Genomic DNA, 15,164 nt, shown 5'->3' on the forward strand with positions numbered 1-15,164 from the left:
TGTGCTCATTGAAATTTGAAGCCGTTTGAATGACAATATCTCAGGAACTATTAAAGATAGAAGCCTGAAATTTTTTTTCTCGCCATGCTGATGATTCAGAATCTGCTGTATTGATTGACAATTTGATCCAATAATCTCTGATATTGTGAGTGAGTTGAAATATGAAAACAAAAGCCATCTTTGAGCACAAATTAACAAACAAATATAATGCAGAAGTCAGCTAGAGATATTATCTGAACCATATGTAACTGCATGTCACAGTAACATAAAACAAAACATAGAGAATACTTTTTAATTTAATTTTAATTTAAACTTAATCCAGTTCCTGAGTTTAAAAATCGTCAAAATTTCATTGTCTGTAAAAACATGTTGAAAGTAGGTCAGCGGACAACTTTCTAAATACAATTGTCTTGGAAAGTACTTGAAAGATCAATCAAAAAAATTTCACAGATACCCTTTTAAATATCTATAGTTTATGATAAAAGCAAATCAAAGGTGGTCGAGCAGAAGGCTCCTGATGGTTGGAGATGGAAGAACCTGGTTCTTTGAGTTTTTTCGTCATTTGTAAATTATTTGGAGCTTTTTCCTCCCATAAAGCACTATGGCTTGTGCTCATGTCAGATTAGTGTCCCTTGATAGTTCCAATATTCATTTTTTTTTAAACATTATGTTTGGGCTTTTTTGCCTTTACTTAGAGCAGTAGAGATAGACAGGAAATGGGGGAGAAGAATGGGGAGAGACCTGCAGCAAAGGGTCGTGAGTGGGAGTCGAACCCACAACAGCTGCGTCGGGGACTATAGCCCCTGTTCATGGGTGGCCCGCTCAACTAGGTGAGCTATAGGGACGCCCCAATATTCTAATTTTAATAGATCTGGAACGAAGGGACCTATTGGCCTTAATATTTGTCAAATGTGGACATATTCAGTTCCTGGAGGAGAAGAGGTTCTTGGTCTTCAGCGGTCCATGAAGACGAAGCTGAGCCTGTTTCTGTCTCTTGTGCCCACCACAGTTCTTCATGGTCATGTGTATCGTGTACGTTCTGTTCGGGGCTCTCTGGCTCTTCTGGTGTGCCTGTTACTGGAGGGACCTGCTGCGGATCCAGTTCTGGATCGGTGCCGTCATCATCCTCGGCATGCTGGAGAAAGCCGTTTTCTACTCCGAATATCAGAGCATCCGCTACAAAGGAGACTACGGTCAGTTTTGTTCTTTCTAGCGTACGCTTTAATTGTTTTCATTCTGTTGCAGGGATGCACAATGATCTCTGCATTATTGACATTGATGTTCCCTGCGATTACGTGTCAAAAAAAAAGTGTACACATGTCGGCTATTAGCAAAAATAAGATGGAAAATATGAGCATATTGGTAAAAAATCCACCATATCGCGCTCCGGTTGTGTTGTAATCATCGTTTTGTTTGTCTTTGCAGTTCTGGGTGCTGTGATTTTCGCTGAGCTGCTCTCTGCTCTCAAAAGATCTCTCGCTCGAATCCTCGTCCTCATCGTCAGTCTCGGCTACGGAATAGTCAAGTGAGTTGACTCACCGTTTTGCGATATTTTTACATTTTAGAGCCTTTCAGCAATTTCCCTGAGGTTTTTACCAAGGGGATCAATAAAGTTCTATTCTATTCTATTCTGTTCTTTTTAAATCGAGACTCTTTACTAACTCCCTGACTGATGCTCAATTTAAATCAAGAATTAGTACGACTGGGTATGTTTTTCCTCCCTCTGCAGGCCCAGGCTGGGTACCACGGTTCACCGGCTGGTAGCTGTTGGCCTTCTCTATCTTCTCTTCTCGTCGGTGGAAGGAGTGCTCAGAGTCACGGGAGTAAGTTTAGGTGTTGCTCGGTTACCACACACTGACAGTCTCGTTCAGTCGCGCAAACATATCGAAGTTAACGTGTCTTTATTGGTCTGAACTTTCCTGGTCGGAACCCCATTTAATTGGTGCATCAAAGCAAACGATCGCAAAGACGCACAAAGTCAGCCCTGGTTTATTTGCAGATACTCATGATTACTGATGCAACAGCAAGTGTAGCAAGTGCAACTGAAGGATGTACTATGACGCAAGATTGAATTAGCCAGACTTCCTTGGCCTCAGCTGACTCAACAAAACCTAAAACCACTTGGTATAATTACGGTAATTATAAACTTTGTTAGCCCAGGTTTTCTTCTTGATGCGTCATTCGACTGTTTTCCACACAAAGTACCTACTTCAGTAAAGAAAGACAGGCTGTTATAATGGAGAGCTGTGATTAATATAAAAAAAATATGGGAGCAAGTGCTGTTACTGCAAATCAGGCAAGAGAGGAATGCTGATAGAAAATAGTTCATCATGTAAGTTAACATGACTGTTTTACCATTTTTATGCACTCACACTGCAGGCGCTCAATTCCAAAGTGACAGATTCACATTGTAGTTGTTAAACTTTAGACTTCATACATTTAAACATGATACTCAAGAAGTTTGTTTAGTTCTGCAACTATCCTATAATCAAGAAGACATCAAAACCACTTTAGCTTTTGTACAAATCAAAGTCTCTATAGAGTAATTGTTGTGTCCCTGCTCTGTAAGCGTTGAAAGGAAGCAACATGAAACCAGTTGTTTTTAGTTTGGCAAAGTTATTTTATGCGTACTAGCATAATGAATAAACAAAGGAGGCAAAACTGCAAAGAAGACGGGGCCTGTGGGCGTTGCTAAATGAATGACACAAATACAATCAAAAGAAGCGTAACGCTGCTCCAACTTGCTAAATAAACGGCGAAAGAAAACAGCCAAGCTCCCTAACCAAGCTGAAATACAAAGTGTGTTTAACAAGGGATATCTGTCTTACTAAGCCTGGCCCAGTTTCCAGACAGTGGGACGAGTGCCTCAAAGACAGCTCAAAGCTACGAGTAACCGCTGTTAAGTAATTACACAACACACAAAGACCCGGGAGGCACGGAGCCGAGCTGCTCGCATTAAGATTAGGTGCACATTTAAACCCAGGTGTAGTGACTTCTGCAGCTTGATAGGAGCACAATCAATCGCAAGGATGGGCAAAGGGAGGAACAAAGGTCGGGGCTCAGAGCTGTAGAGAAAGCTCAAGAACTTGTCCTGGTCAGGCGCCTGCAGAAACCAACTTACATACAAGGAAGTGTTTAAGACAAAAGATGACTTCTCTCTTTGTGCCTGATTAAGGTCTGGTATTGAAACGTTCCACTAACGAACGTATCTTTAAAAGTTTGTGTGCAAGAGTCTGATTAAATCTTCTGCACACCTACTTTACAGAATAGATGTGTGAAATCGTCTATGTTCTATCAGCTGCAGTACCAGCGGCGTTACATTAGCAGCAAATCAGGAGCAAACTTTAAAACATGCTGATGCATCACCAACTGAATGCATGTAGGTTCCCCGTAAGGTTTGCCTGCTGCAACTGCACTGCTTCGTTAGAGGCTCAACAGTTTTGCAGATACGACCTTAGCTGAGACTCTGTAACCCTAACCCTCCTCCAGAGCAGGTTAGCTGTGCAGCATCAGTTACCATGGCGATCTAGCATGTTGAAATAGAGTCTAATATACAGACTTTACGCTCAACATACCTGCTAAACTCAGTCATCTGGCTTTCTGCAGCTTTTTATCTAACAGCTCACTGAGGCTATAGCGTATGTGCGTTGTTTGAAATCCAACCACTGCTACATAAATACCCAAAATGTTGCTGCTTTGTTTCGCAGATTGTTTTTATTAAGCTGTGGTTGGCTAAAGACAAGCAGTGAACAGTTGCTAAACTCGCTAATTGCTATCTTGCTTCACAATAAAAGCCAGTCGAATGCTTTTGTTATGACGCAGAAACCACACGCAAGCGAGTAGTTATTTATGATTTCAAAACCAAAGTGCTTCACAAGGTACAAAACACACAGTAATACAAATCTGAATGCATAGTTCAGTGAAAGAGGAAAAATTAGCATGAGGGGAACAAGTCAGGGCAGCAACCATCAATAAAACACCTTAAAGATGCACTTTCTGCTGTTTAGGAAACCACTTATATTCCACTTCCAGGCCTTACGAATTAAGTTGCAGCGGCCACAGATGAATTTCATCCTGGCAAATATAACGAAGCCGCTGCCTTTCACTTAGTACAGATGGCACGTTATCTGTTGCAGCCTCCGTGGGGCGATTGAAGCCGATGGTTGTGATGTTTTGGTTTTTTTTTACTTGCTTGGCACAGCGTTCAAGGCGCTCTGTACAAATAAATTTAATTTGAGTGCAGGAAACCATAGAGAGAGGGAAGGTTAGACGGGGATGCGGTCTCTGGGAGGCAGACAGGTAACGATAATAGAGAATGACGAATGCGATCCAGAGAGTGATTTTTCAAACGACACTGCAGCAACAGCTCCGCAAACATAAGATAAGGAGGACAGAAAGAAGAATGGAGTTTGTGTGTTTTCAGGAGAGGAGACTTAAATCTTCTCCAAGCTTATCTAATGTTTAAAAAAAGGGGTGTAGCTTCCCTTATGATTAAGCACTTCTTCTCTCCCGCTGCAATGTTTACACAAACTCTTTGCTCTCTGCCGTCCTCTAGACTTGGCCGTTATCTTGTTTCTAAAACTGGACTCTTGTCTTCTTTTTTCCACAGGGTTTCTATGGAACGGTCGCTCTGGTGGCTAATCTCAGCCTCTCCCTCATCGACTCCTGTGTCATGTGGTGGATATCCTTTACTTAAAAACCCTAAAGGGGCTTAGGTTTTTGGAACACACACACACCCCTCTGATTTATCTGGTTTTATTCTCCTTAATTTGCATCTACATTTTCATCAGCTTGTCTCAAACCACTCGTCTCCTGAAGCTCCGCAGAAATGTAGTGAAGCTCTCTTTATATCAGCACTTTACCAACACGCTCATCTTCTCTGTTGTCGGTGAGTTACGCTGCTCTGGCACAAGCACACTTTCTGTACTGTCAATATGTACTCCTGGATGGGCTATTTCATTATATTATTGCACCTTAAGCTTTCAGCGTCTTGCTCATATATCTGTTGCAGTTGGTAGTGCAAAATGAAGCCAGGATTTTGCATCAGAAAAGCCTGAAAACCATAAAATAAGACCAGACATAGTAGGATATACTGGTATTTTTTTACATGATGCATGTCACACATTATGTATTGGAACAAACTGGTGTCTGGTGTCTCTTATCTGTTCTGTGTAAAAACAGCTCGCAGTTCAGCCATAAAGTCCCTGAATATTATAGTATTACAGATTTTTTTTTATTTTTTATTAACACAATCTGGTCAGAAAAAAGTGTTTTTTGTTTTTTTGGGCGTATTTTTAAATTAGAAGACAATAAATTTGATGAAATATCAAAATATTCAGCATGGATTTGGTTAATTTTCCACATAGGACAGTACATCACCAATGACTGGTTTGCAAACGTTCATAAAGGTGCCAATCTGTCCAATATTTCTGTTTTTAGACATGGTGGTACTGATAAATGGTTTAATTTTAGCATTTTTTTAAAGAAGATAACACCTTTTAACCCTTTCGACAGTATAGCCCACTATACCGGTCTGCCGCTTTCTCTCTGTTCAACCCTGCAGCCTGGTATAGCGGCTCTGGTATATGGCGACTTTCTGTTACATTTATTTTGATTGGCTATCAGTGGGAATCCCCGTATGTGAACAAGCGATTCAGTCATGAAATAAATTATGCAAATGAAGTAAAATGACATCATTTAACCCCAAAAATCACTCGAAAACGGGATTTTCGCTACCTCATTTCCGAAATGTTTATAAGCGATCAAAACTAACGAACAAATTACAAGACTTTGGCTGTTGTCTCAGCATAAAAGAACTGATAATTAATTGCATTTATCCCTGGTAGTTATGAATCCTACCTTTACCTTTTCTTTTTCACACCCGTATTTCACCTCTATAAACTTCCAGATATATTTAAGCATCATCTTGTCTACTTTTGATTGCTGCCAGATATGTAATGATGTGAAGTCTACTTAAGAATTTATGAGTGACCAATCAAAACCATGTCTGATCATGAATTTCAAGCAAAGTTACTTTTGAAGTGTATAAGGAATACACATTTACTTAGTGTTGAAAAGGTTAAAACTGCTGCTTTTGCATTGATTAAACAAACAATAATCTACATATTAATTACTTTTAGTGGTGCTGGAATGCTAACATTATGACCTTTTTGCAGCTTTATTAAATTTGTGCATAGCAAACCTGGCAGTTTCCTCTCATTTCCAGTCCTTACGCTAGGCTAAGCTAAACAGCTGCTGCCTCATATTTCCTGTACACATGTCAGAGTGCCAAATCTTCACATCTAGCTCTCTACAAGAAGTCACATTATATTCTTTTAATACATTCGTCTTGTGTTATTCTACCCATGTATGTAAACACACTCGCCTATTTGCCTTTGGAATAACCTTTTGTTCGGTTTCTAATTCTGATTCCACCGGTGGGAGATTTCATGTGCTGTTTCTAAGCATTGGCATATTGTTTACAGGCATCAAACTGCAACCGATGTTTACTTTGTGTCCACAGCTTCCATCATTTTCATCATCTGGACCACCAAAGTCTTCAAACTGGTCGACTGCCAGAGGGTCAGTTTATCTGCTGTTTTGACTGAGCGATTGTTTTCCGCACTGAGGTTTCTGTTTATACGGAGCTGAAAAGTGATCTTTGCCTCCTCTGTTTGCTATTTTCATCCTCGCTGCAGGGTTGGCGGGACTTGTGGGTAGACGATGCCTTCTGGCGTCTCCTGTTTTCCACCATTCTGCTGGTCATCATGGTGCTGTTGAGGCCTTCTGCAAACAGTCAGAGGTCAGCGTCACTGTGGGGCTTTAGCTGAACCCTGGAACCCAAAAAGCTTCTTTACACAGTCACAGTGGTTCATATGGATTCAACCTGCATTCTGCTTCTCCTCAGGTTCTCCCATTCCCCTCTGATTGATGAAGACGATGAAGAGGAAGAGGCCAAGGAGCCCATGCTGAACGAAGCGTTTGGTAAGACATAGAATCAGAATCAGAATCAGAATCAGTTTTATTGCCAAGTAATTTTTACGTCACCAGGAATTTGACTTGGTCCATTGGTGCAAAGAAGCAGAAATAGATGACCTAATGTGTTGCACAGTTCAGACATCCCATCAACCAGAGACATACTGAAATGCTTTCCCCTGATAACACAGATCATCACAAACTGAGACGCTCATATCAAAAATGTTACACCTCCTAACCCCACAACCTGCAGTCAGGTTTAAAAGGCATGTTATCTTTTTAAAAATCACCAAAATTACTGAAACAACCTGAAATCAAAGTGTACAATCTCAAGACTGCAGGTGTTATGAATACTGAAAAAACTATGGTGGCTGCACAAACTATAAATACTTTACAATTTACATTTTTATTTGTTCTCATTCTTCCCTCCTGTCTGTTCTGTGTATACATTGAACACAGCTTGCAGTTCAGTGTAAAAAAAAAAAAAGCCCTGAATTGTTGTCATGTGACTGTTGGTTGCAGCTGAGTCACTAATGGCTTCTTTAGTTTTGGTTTTTTGGTATAAGTGTTGTATTTTTCATGAATGTTTACATGAGACGTAGGTTAGGTTTGGTTATTTTTCCTGCACGTCAAACATGATTAGTTCAAGGACAGTTGAATAGTTGAAAACACGCTGATTATTTCTGTTTTCACAGTTTCTAAATCTGATGAATGCTGTGTTTTTGGCACTTTTTTTTTTTTAAAGATAACACGTGTTTCAATTCCAGCAGCTTCTTTTGTGGGTTCAGAAGTGAAAAGTCTCATAGTTTTCTGTGCTGCCGACGTCTGTAAATTATCTGCTCACAACTTGGGTCTGATCCTCTAAAGACAACGTCGTCGTTCGGGGTGTCGTGTCGAATAATCCAGTGTTAATGAGGCTGTGATCTCAATCTGTTCACACTGACGTAAAGAGAAAAGATTCACTGAGAAATGTTCATCTTATAATCGTATAATAGTATAAAAAGAAAATTCTGTAAGGTAGTTATAGTGCAATCATATTTTTGGACGTGAGGCCTTTATGTGATCTCAGCTGGCTTCTTCTTTTTTTTTTTTTCAGAGGGAATGAAGATGAGAGGCTCAAAGCCCGACACGAACGGCTCCCAGAAGTTATTGTCTAAAGAGGTGAGTCGACTGTCTGCTGCCATCTTCTCTCTTCCTTTATCCGTTTGTGTTTTTGATACTCAATTTAAAATAACTCTGCTTCTGTCAGGATGAAGACCTGAAGTGGGTCGAGGAGAACATTCCTACAACTGTTGCTGATGTGTAAGTAAAGTGGTTTTGAATTTTAGACAGGAAGCTCCGTGTGCCCACAAGGCAAAATTAAAAATAAAAATAACGTTTATTAGTAGAGCACTTTCCAAAATCCAACTTACAAAGTGCTTCACAGGGCAGCAAGATAAGAGGAAAGGCACGAAGCAGAAGAATATATATTTTATATTATGTATTTGGTGATGCTGCTCTCAGCCAAGAAATGTAAGAGGAGCTGAAAGTATTCATATTTTTAAGCTAAAACCTTTTCAGTCTGGCTTTTATGTCATGTTGTAGAATTTTTTGGTTTTAGTATTATTTTTTATTTTCTATCATCGTTATTATTTCATTCTATTTCATTTTATGAACATTTTACTGTCTTTTATGTAACCAATGTAATTTGTGAAATAGCTGCTAATTTCTATTTTTTATTTTCATTCTTTATTCTTTTTTTTAGTATTTTACCTTCTTATCAAGTGTTTTGGTGTGCTTCAGTCTGAATCTATTTTTACCATTTTATGTTTTGTCACTTTTAAAGCATTTTAAACTGCTTTTGATAGACTGGAAAATGCAATATAAATAAAGTTTGACTGATAAAATCATCAGGATTTTTAAAGAAAGATAAAAATAATATTTGTGTATAAAACCCAACACTGTCTTGGAAAAGATTCTAGTCCCTCTGAACACAAAAACCTGGGTTTGAAAGGCATCTTGTCTTTAAAACATAATGTTAAAATAAAGCAGTTATCGGAGCCCGAAACTGCGAGGAAAAGAGAGAAAATTCAGATTTCAGATGTCCGTGAAACATCTATGCCATGTTGTTCTCTTGGGAAAATGAATCCAATATAAACCTAAAACCATCATATTTAATCAAAGGGATTTTGATTTTACATTTCTCATTGCAGAAATAAACAGTTTGCTTGAACCATATCCTGTAAAAAAAATAAAAATAAATAAAAAATTGTAATTAAAATCCTGCAAAATTCGGCTGAACTGCAGGCTGTGCTTAAACAGGGTTGATAGGACACAAGTAAAATAAAGAATCAAGGAGATTCAACTTTAATATTTCTTTTTTTTCACAAGTTATGGCGTTATAACTTTATTATACGGCACAGAGGACATTTTTTAGTTCTCTTTACTCCTAGTCTTGGCTGTTCTGTTTCCATAGAGGTGCAGGATTTTATTTAACAGTGAAAAATGAGCCAGAGTGAGTAAAAATGTGACATAAAAACACCCAGAAACTGACTGGCATTCAGAAGTTTAAAAGAAATAAAAGATAGTTATAACTCCCTACAGGCTTCACATTACAATGTTTGACTGAAGACACAAGTTCCTGCATTACCTGGAATGTGTAAGAATAAAATATCTGCTGTAAAACATTTATTATATCTTAATGTCAGAGCCTCTGTAAGATTATTAATGGAGTTTACAATCAAGAAGAGCTCACAGTAGAACGGTATCTTTTTATCAGCAACACAGCAAACCTGTAGGGAGCGTCTTGAAATGTAGTTTTATTAATGTCTGGACCATGTGATGCACTCACTGCCTTCATGTTTGATTTTTTTTTTCCTCTCTTTACACAGAGCTCTCCCTGTCATGCTCGATGAGGAGGAGGTAAAGAGCCCTTTCACTTCCCTCATGCTCGTCCCATGATTCCAGTCACATTTCAGTCTGTTCAGAAATGCTCCACCGTGCTGTCGTTCCACAGTCACGCTGCCGCACGTGAATTAATCTGCGTTTCTGCTTTCTAGGAAATCCTGAAAACCAAGATGGAGCGATCCAAAATGGAGTGAATGCAAGAAGGTGGTGCGAGACGGAACAGAAAGCAATTTCACTGAGGCAGCAACGAATGCGTTCGGAGTGATCAGATTACCAAAAAATGTGGGAAAAGCCAACAGTTGTCTCCAGACACTTTAACATTTTTATTTTTGTTTAGTTTCACACGTGTTGTGTAACACTATAATAAGCTCAAAGAAGCATGACTAGTGTGTTATATTAAGGCCGTACTGTTGGATGGGTTGGCTGTTGATGTCAAGGTCAGCATTCTGGGGTGAAACCGAAGCGACTACACAGAAGAGCATTTTTATAAATATTTTATTTGTTTCGATGATGTTTCTACACGAACTTGGCCGCACAGAAACGGGGCGCGCTACGTTTGTTTGCCCTCACGGAAAATAGAATATTTATCAGAATCCTGTCCTGTGGTTTTGGACTAATACAATATTTAATGTGGTTTCGTAACCGCTGGGTAGATGTTGAAAACATTTGCGATAACTTCTGCAGAAGTGACGCCCGATAAGTCGGATTTGAACCTAGATCAGGTAAGACATGATGCTTGGTGGTCGTCGCAGCCGAGATGTCAGCTGATAGGACAAATGAAGGAGGAAACACATGCTGAGAACAACAACGTATTGTGCGTTTAGATGATTTAAGTCTTTAAGTTCCCCTCTGATGGTTTATTAAACCCCTAAAACTCATCTCTGCGCATTAAAGTTGCATATTCTGAAGTTTTTTTCCAGCACTTGCTGCAGCTCGAGCACACCAGCTCACCTTCGACTCTACTCAAACCTTGCTTACAACTTCTGAAGAAGAAGAAGAATGATGCAGACAGTGCCACCGTGCAGACTGACAGCATTAGTTCTTCTGGTTTGTTACGTATGAAACTCTAAATACTAAACTATAAAAACTACTTCAGTTCCATCAGAGGGGGACTTTAACAAATGAACACTAGATTATCCTCAGAGACCTGCTGCGCAATACACACCGTACATAACAGGGTGAGCACACGCTTGTGCAATACCTCTTAAATGTCAGATGATTCTGAATTGTGGCATCTTAGACTCATTGCATTACCTCCCAAGTGAACAGTCAGGTATAGTAAAAATACGGTCATAAACTAGCAGTTTAGGTGTATGATATTAAACATTCAGGCCCCACAGCAGACGCTCAATGCAACAAAAGTCAAAGAGATTCTAATTTTTTATTTTTATTACTTCCTACGTCCAAGGTGTTTGAGTTTTGTTGCTCTCCCTTTTACTTATAACTACCCCAAAATGGTTCTAATCCGTTCACATTCTCTACCGCGTCACTCTTTTTACTTCTTTAATGATTACATGCTCCCAGTTTCTGCTTTGGGGCCCTAATTTTCAATATAATCTTTAGTTTTTGATCATTCATTAGAGAAAATACTCAACTTGTCAACTTAGAACTGCTGCAACCCCGAAGAGATGGTACACTTGAGGAATCATTTGACTTCTAAGTGACTCACTTCTGTCGTATACTTAAACACTGTAGTTTTCAGCATGTGTTTTATTCTGTTATTGTTGGTCACGTGATGATTTAATATTTAAACAAGCAGGTGTATATGATTAACCATTTAGCCAGATAACTGAAGGAGAATGTTTTAATGCCTCTGCGTAGCCGTTTTCTAAGTTTATTTCTTGTAGCTAAACCAACCAACGATGTTCGTGTGTGTTATTGTCGACACATAAGTACCACCTTGTTGTCTGGCTAACTGAGTAATCCTGAATTTAGAATTAAATAAGCCACTGTTACTACACAGTATGACTTCAGTGAACATTGATACTTGAAGCATATCACATTTGTTGGGAAATCGTGCTACATCTCTGTTTTTTGGGAGGGGGAAACTGTAATTTTTTGGGAGAATGTAATGAGGCTCTTGGTTGTTGAGCTCTTAAAGCCAAGTATATACTGTCGGACCACTGTCCATTTTGTAGACACGAGCCAGATCACTTCTCTGGGATGTCATTTCTTTACAGAGCACCTAAAGCAGCTGAAAATGTGACTCCAGAATTGGTGATTTACAAGAAAAATTACCCTTCATGGTCCTCAGTTAAAGGTGAAAATGCGTGATCCTTATAAAAACAAATGGCAGACCCATTTGCAAGCATAACCGGTCGTGTGTCCAAAGTTAAGCCTGTTTATTTTCACATTTAGAAACAGTGACGCTTGGTAGCTATTCACATAATCACAGTGATTTAGGTCCACTTTATGTTGACGTCACCAAAACGTAAACTTTTTTTAGCCACTGAATAGCAGTACTAAGAATATGTTGTGGGCCCAAATTCAATTCTACATGTGATTTACTGCTTATATGTAATCCTTTCTCACTCCCCCCTGCACCGACTGGGCCACAGTTCTCTTTAGATCCTCGCTCAAAATTTAGTAGCACAGGGTAGTTTTCAAGAAGTACTGTAAATGATAAATTATTAATGATCATTTCACCGTAATTGCAGATTCCTTTGAGCCTTTTCCCGATCACACTGCAAAGTTGTCTTGCCTTACGTGGCAGAATTATATCCTCATCCTTGTGCAGTCTACTGCAGTATGAGTGGAGATTCTAAAATCCTTAATTTATGTTTTTGTTTTTTTTAATATATTTGTCCAAGTCTTGTTGAGATTATTTTATTTCAGAGAGACACTAAAGCCCTATTTCTGGATTTGAGTCTGCATTGTATTGTGAAGCTGATGATATTGTATGGCTTTTTGCGTATGTCCTGCAAATAAATTTATATTGAACTATGGTTAAAATGTCAGTTTTGTTTCAGGGGGGAAAGCAGTCTTTACTCTCTATACACACTCAGCTGCAGTGTTATTTGATTTAAAAAAACGCAACACAGCGTGACTCAAAACCAAAAAATAAAAATGAATATAATCAAGACTAAAATTTAAAAAAAGTTATAATTTACCAGTACATTTAGCTCAATATCCTAACCCTCCTAAATACATAAATGAATAAATTAATTATGTTTTTTATTCAGCAAATTACGTAAAGTGAAATATATTAAATATGCATATATTGATATAAAAACATGTCAATTACATTTGAAATAAAATAACCTTAATATAAGAATAGCAAAATTATGGTGTTTAAGGTAAATTATATATATAATAAATTTTGGATTTTATTTTATTTAAATTGTTATATTTTATATATGAATATATAATTATACATGTGTTGCTGTTTGCTCCATTACTTATATTTTTTAATATTTATATATATTTTTGTGTTTATTTTATAGATTTTATTTTATTATTTTTGTTATATTTATATTCGACATACATACATACATACATACATGTGTGTATTTCTATTGATTTACTGAATAAATTGTTAATATTTAAAATATTTTATAGTCATATATTCATATTTATAGTGTTATTTTATTTAACATCTTACATTTATATTTTCTTAATAGATTCAGACATCATGTGGGTGAAAAATAAATCCTGTAATTTTTCATTGTCAGAATCAGCACCAGTGCCTGAACTTGTGCAGGTGTTTTTCCTGGCCATGAATAAAATCTCGCGACAACACCGCCGCACCATTTAACTCTGCTACAAATGTCGCTGCAGCTTTAATGCGTTCCTCGTGAGGGCGCAGACTTCAGTCACGTGCCTGTCAAACCCGACAGCCTCGCGCAGCCGTCGTCAACACAACTGAGGAAGTAGCGAGAAGCTAACGCAGCTAACTAAGTGCTAAAACCGTGTTCACTACCACAGGTACTGGGTTAACTAGTGTTACGCTAGTCCTCGTTAACGAAGTAACTGAACGTCTGCTCGGTTTTAGTTGACGTGGAGCGAGAGGGAACAATGTTATAGAGGGAGTAGCCGTTGTTTGCTAACTTCCAAGCTAGCATGCTAACGATCAGCTGTTGTTGTGGTATTAGATAGCTGGCTAACAAGCCAAACTGCATAGCAGAACAGCAGTCGTTGACACCAGGGTTTAATCACAGCAGAGTTCCGCATCGCATACCGAAAAGTCGAGCTGCTCAGCTGTTTAATGGCGACATATAAAGGTGTACCACCCTGACAGACTAATCAGCGGTCAGTCAGTCAGCTGTTGTCCGACAGGCGTCGACTCCGTGTGGAATTGATCCAGCAGAGAGGTGTGTAATTCAATCAGCTTTACTGCTTCAAGATGCATGACGCCTATGAGCCGGTGCCTATTTTGGAAAAGCTTCCTCTTCAGATCGACTGCCTTGCGGCCTGGGGTGAGTTGTTGACACTTTGAAGGTCCCATGTGGCGAAAATTCATTATCAGTGTGTTTTGTTTGTGTTAAAACTTGGAGGTGCAAAAATACAGCTGTGCTAATATGACAGCACTTACTACTGCCATTCCTGTAATCATCTCTGATCTAGATAGCCTCCCAGTTGGACAAGGCTGTCAGATTTTTGTTCAGTTCCTTTTTTAGAACTAATTACCAATAGCTGTCTAGCTGAACATTTGTAGAACTTCCTGCTGCTTCCAGGTGAGTCACTAACAATGAGCAGCTGCCTCACAGTCCAGCAGGTTTATTTACTGACTAAAGCTGCTTCTGCTAACTTTAAGATGTTTAAGCCACAAAAAAAGCACATGAAATATTCTGCTGTTGGCCGCAAGAGTAAAAACAACAGTCATCAAGCACTGCAGCTTCTGAGGAGCTGAACACCCGGTGCATTACCTCTATTATTGATAGCAGTGACACCACAACAACAAGAAAATCCAGTGTTACCCTGTAGCGTGTGTCTAACATTACTGTGAGCCTTGATTGTGCGTCCACATGTGTAAATTGCAAATCTGAGGGACATTCAGAGATGCTGGAAATGTTAAGACCAGTATGGAACCAATAAACATGCAAACTGTGTGGGTTACTGTGTTTCCGTGTTGCCTGTTGTGTTTCAGTGCAACTTAAATTCAGCTGAGGGCTGTACTACGAAGTAAGATTAGTGGGTTAGCAAGGTATAGAGTCAGAGTTTTCAGTGTCACAAAGGTGTCTGCTTCATCTCCACGGTAACTGATGCTGTGGAGCTAACCTGGTCGGGAGCAGGTTAGGTTCAGAGTTTCAGATTTTAATCAGCTGGAAAGAGCGTCTCCCTTTAACCAAATCGTTTACTGACCA

General features: G+C 38.9%; 2 protein-coding genes across 4 annotated transcripts in view; both read left to right on the forward strand.

Annotated features, from left to right (window-relative positions):
- LOC103362195 (transmembrane protein 87A) overlaps positions 1 to 12,806 on the forward strand; it is a 22,120-nt gene extending 9,314 nt beyond the window's left edge. The window contains exons 9-20 of the mRNA XM_008288485.1: positions 1,010 to 1,193; positions 1,426 to 1,525; positions 1,730 to 1,823; positions 4,610 to 4,681; positions 4,780 to 4,888; positions 6,524 to 6,582; positions 6,699 to 6,802; positions 6,908 to 6,984; positions 8,072 to 8,136; positions 8,225 to 8,277; positions 9,846 to 9,876; positions 10,014 to 12,806. Of these exons, the coding sequence (XP_008286707.1) occupies positions 1,010 to 1,193; positions 1,426 to 1,525; positions 1,730 to 1,823; positions 4,610 to 4,681; positions 4,780 to 4,888; positions 6,524 to 6,582; positions 6,699 to 6,802; positions 6,908 to 6,984; positions 8,072 to 8,136; positions 8,225 to 8,277; positions 9,846 to 9,876; positions 10,014 to 10,055 (990 nt within the window). The 3' untranslated portion in view covers positions 10,056 to 12,806. The remainder of the gene's footprint in view (positions 1 to 1,009; positions 1,194 to 1,425; positions 1,526 to 1,729; positions 1,824 to 4,609; positions 4,682 to 4,779; positions 4,889 to 6,523; positions 6,583 to 6,698; positions 6,803 to 6,907; positions 6,985 to 8,071; positions 8,137 to 8,224; positions 8,278 to 9,845; positions 9,877 to 10,013) is intronic.
- An 887-nt stretch (positions 12,807 to 13,693) lies between these two features.
- vps39 (VPS39 subunit of HOPS complex) overlaps positions 13,694 to 15,164 on the forward strand; it is a 55,936-nt gene continuing 54,465 nt past the window's right edge. For all 3 annotated transcript variants that reach the window (XR_520447.1, XM_008288469.1, XM_008288470.1), the window contains exon 1: positions 13,694 to 14,276. Coding sequence is in view for 2 of the 3 variants with exons in the window: in XM_008288469.1 (XP_008286691.1) it covers positions 14,204 to 14,276 (73 nt within the window). In the remaining variant the exon portion in view is untranslated. The remainder of the gene's footprint in view (positions 14,277 to 15,164) is intronic.

The sequence above is a fragment of the Stegastes partitus genome, unplaced genomic scaffold, assembly GCF_000690725.1.
Source record: "Stegastes partitus isolate 25-593 unplaced genomic scaffold, Stegastes_partitus-1.0.2 Scaffold560, whole genome shotgun sequence".
In the NCBI taxonomy this organism is placed as follows: Eukaryota; Metazoa; Chordata; class Actinopteri; family Pomacentridae; genus Stegastes; species Stegastes partitus.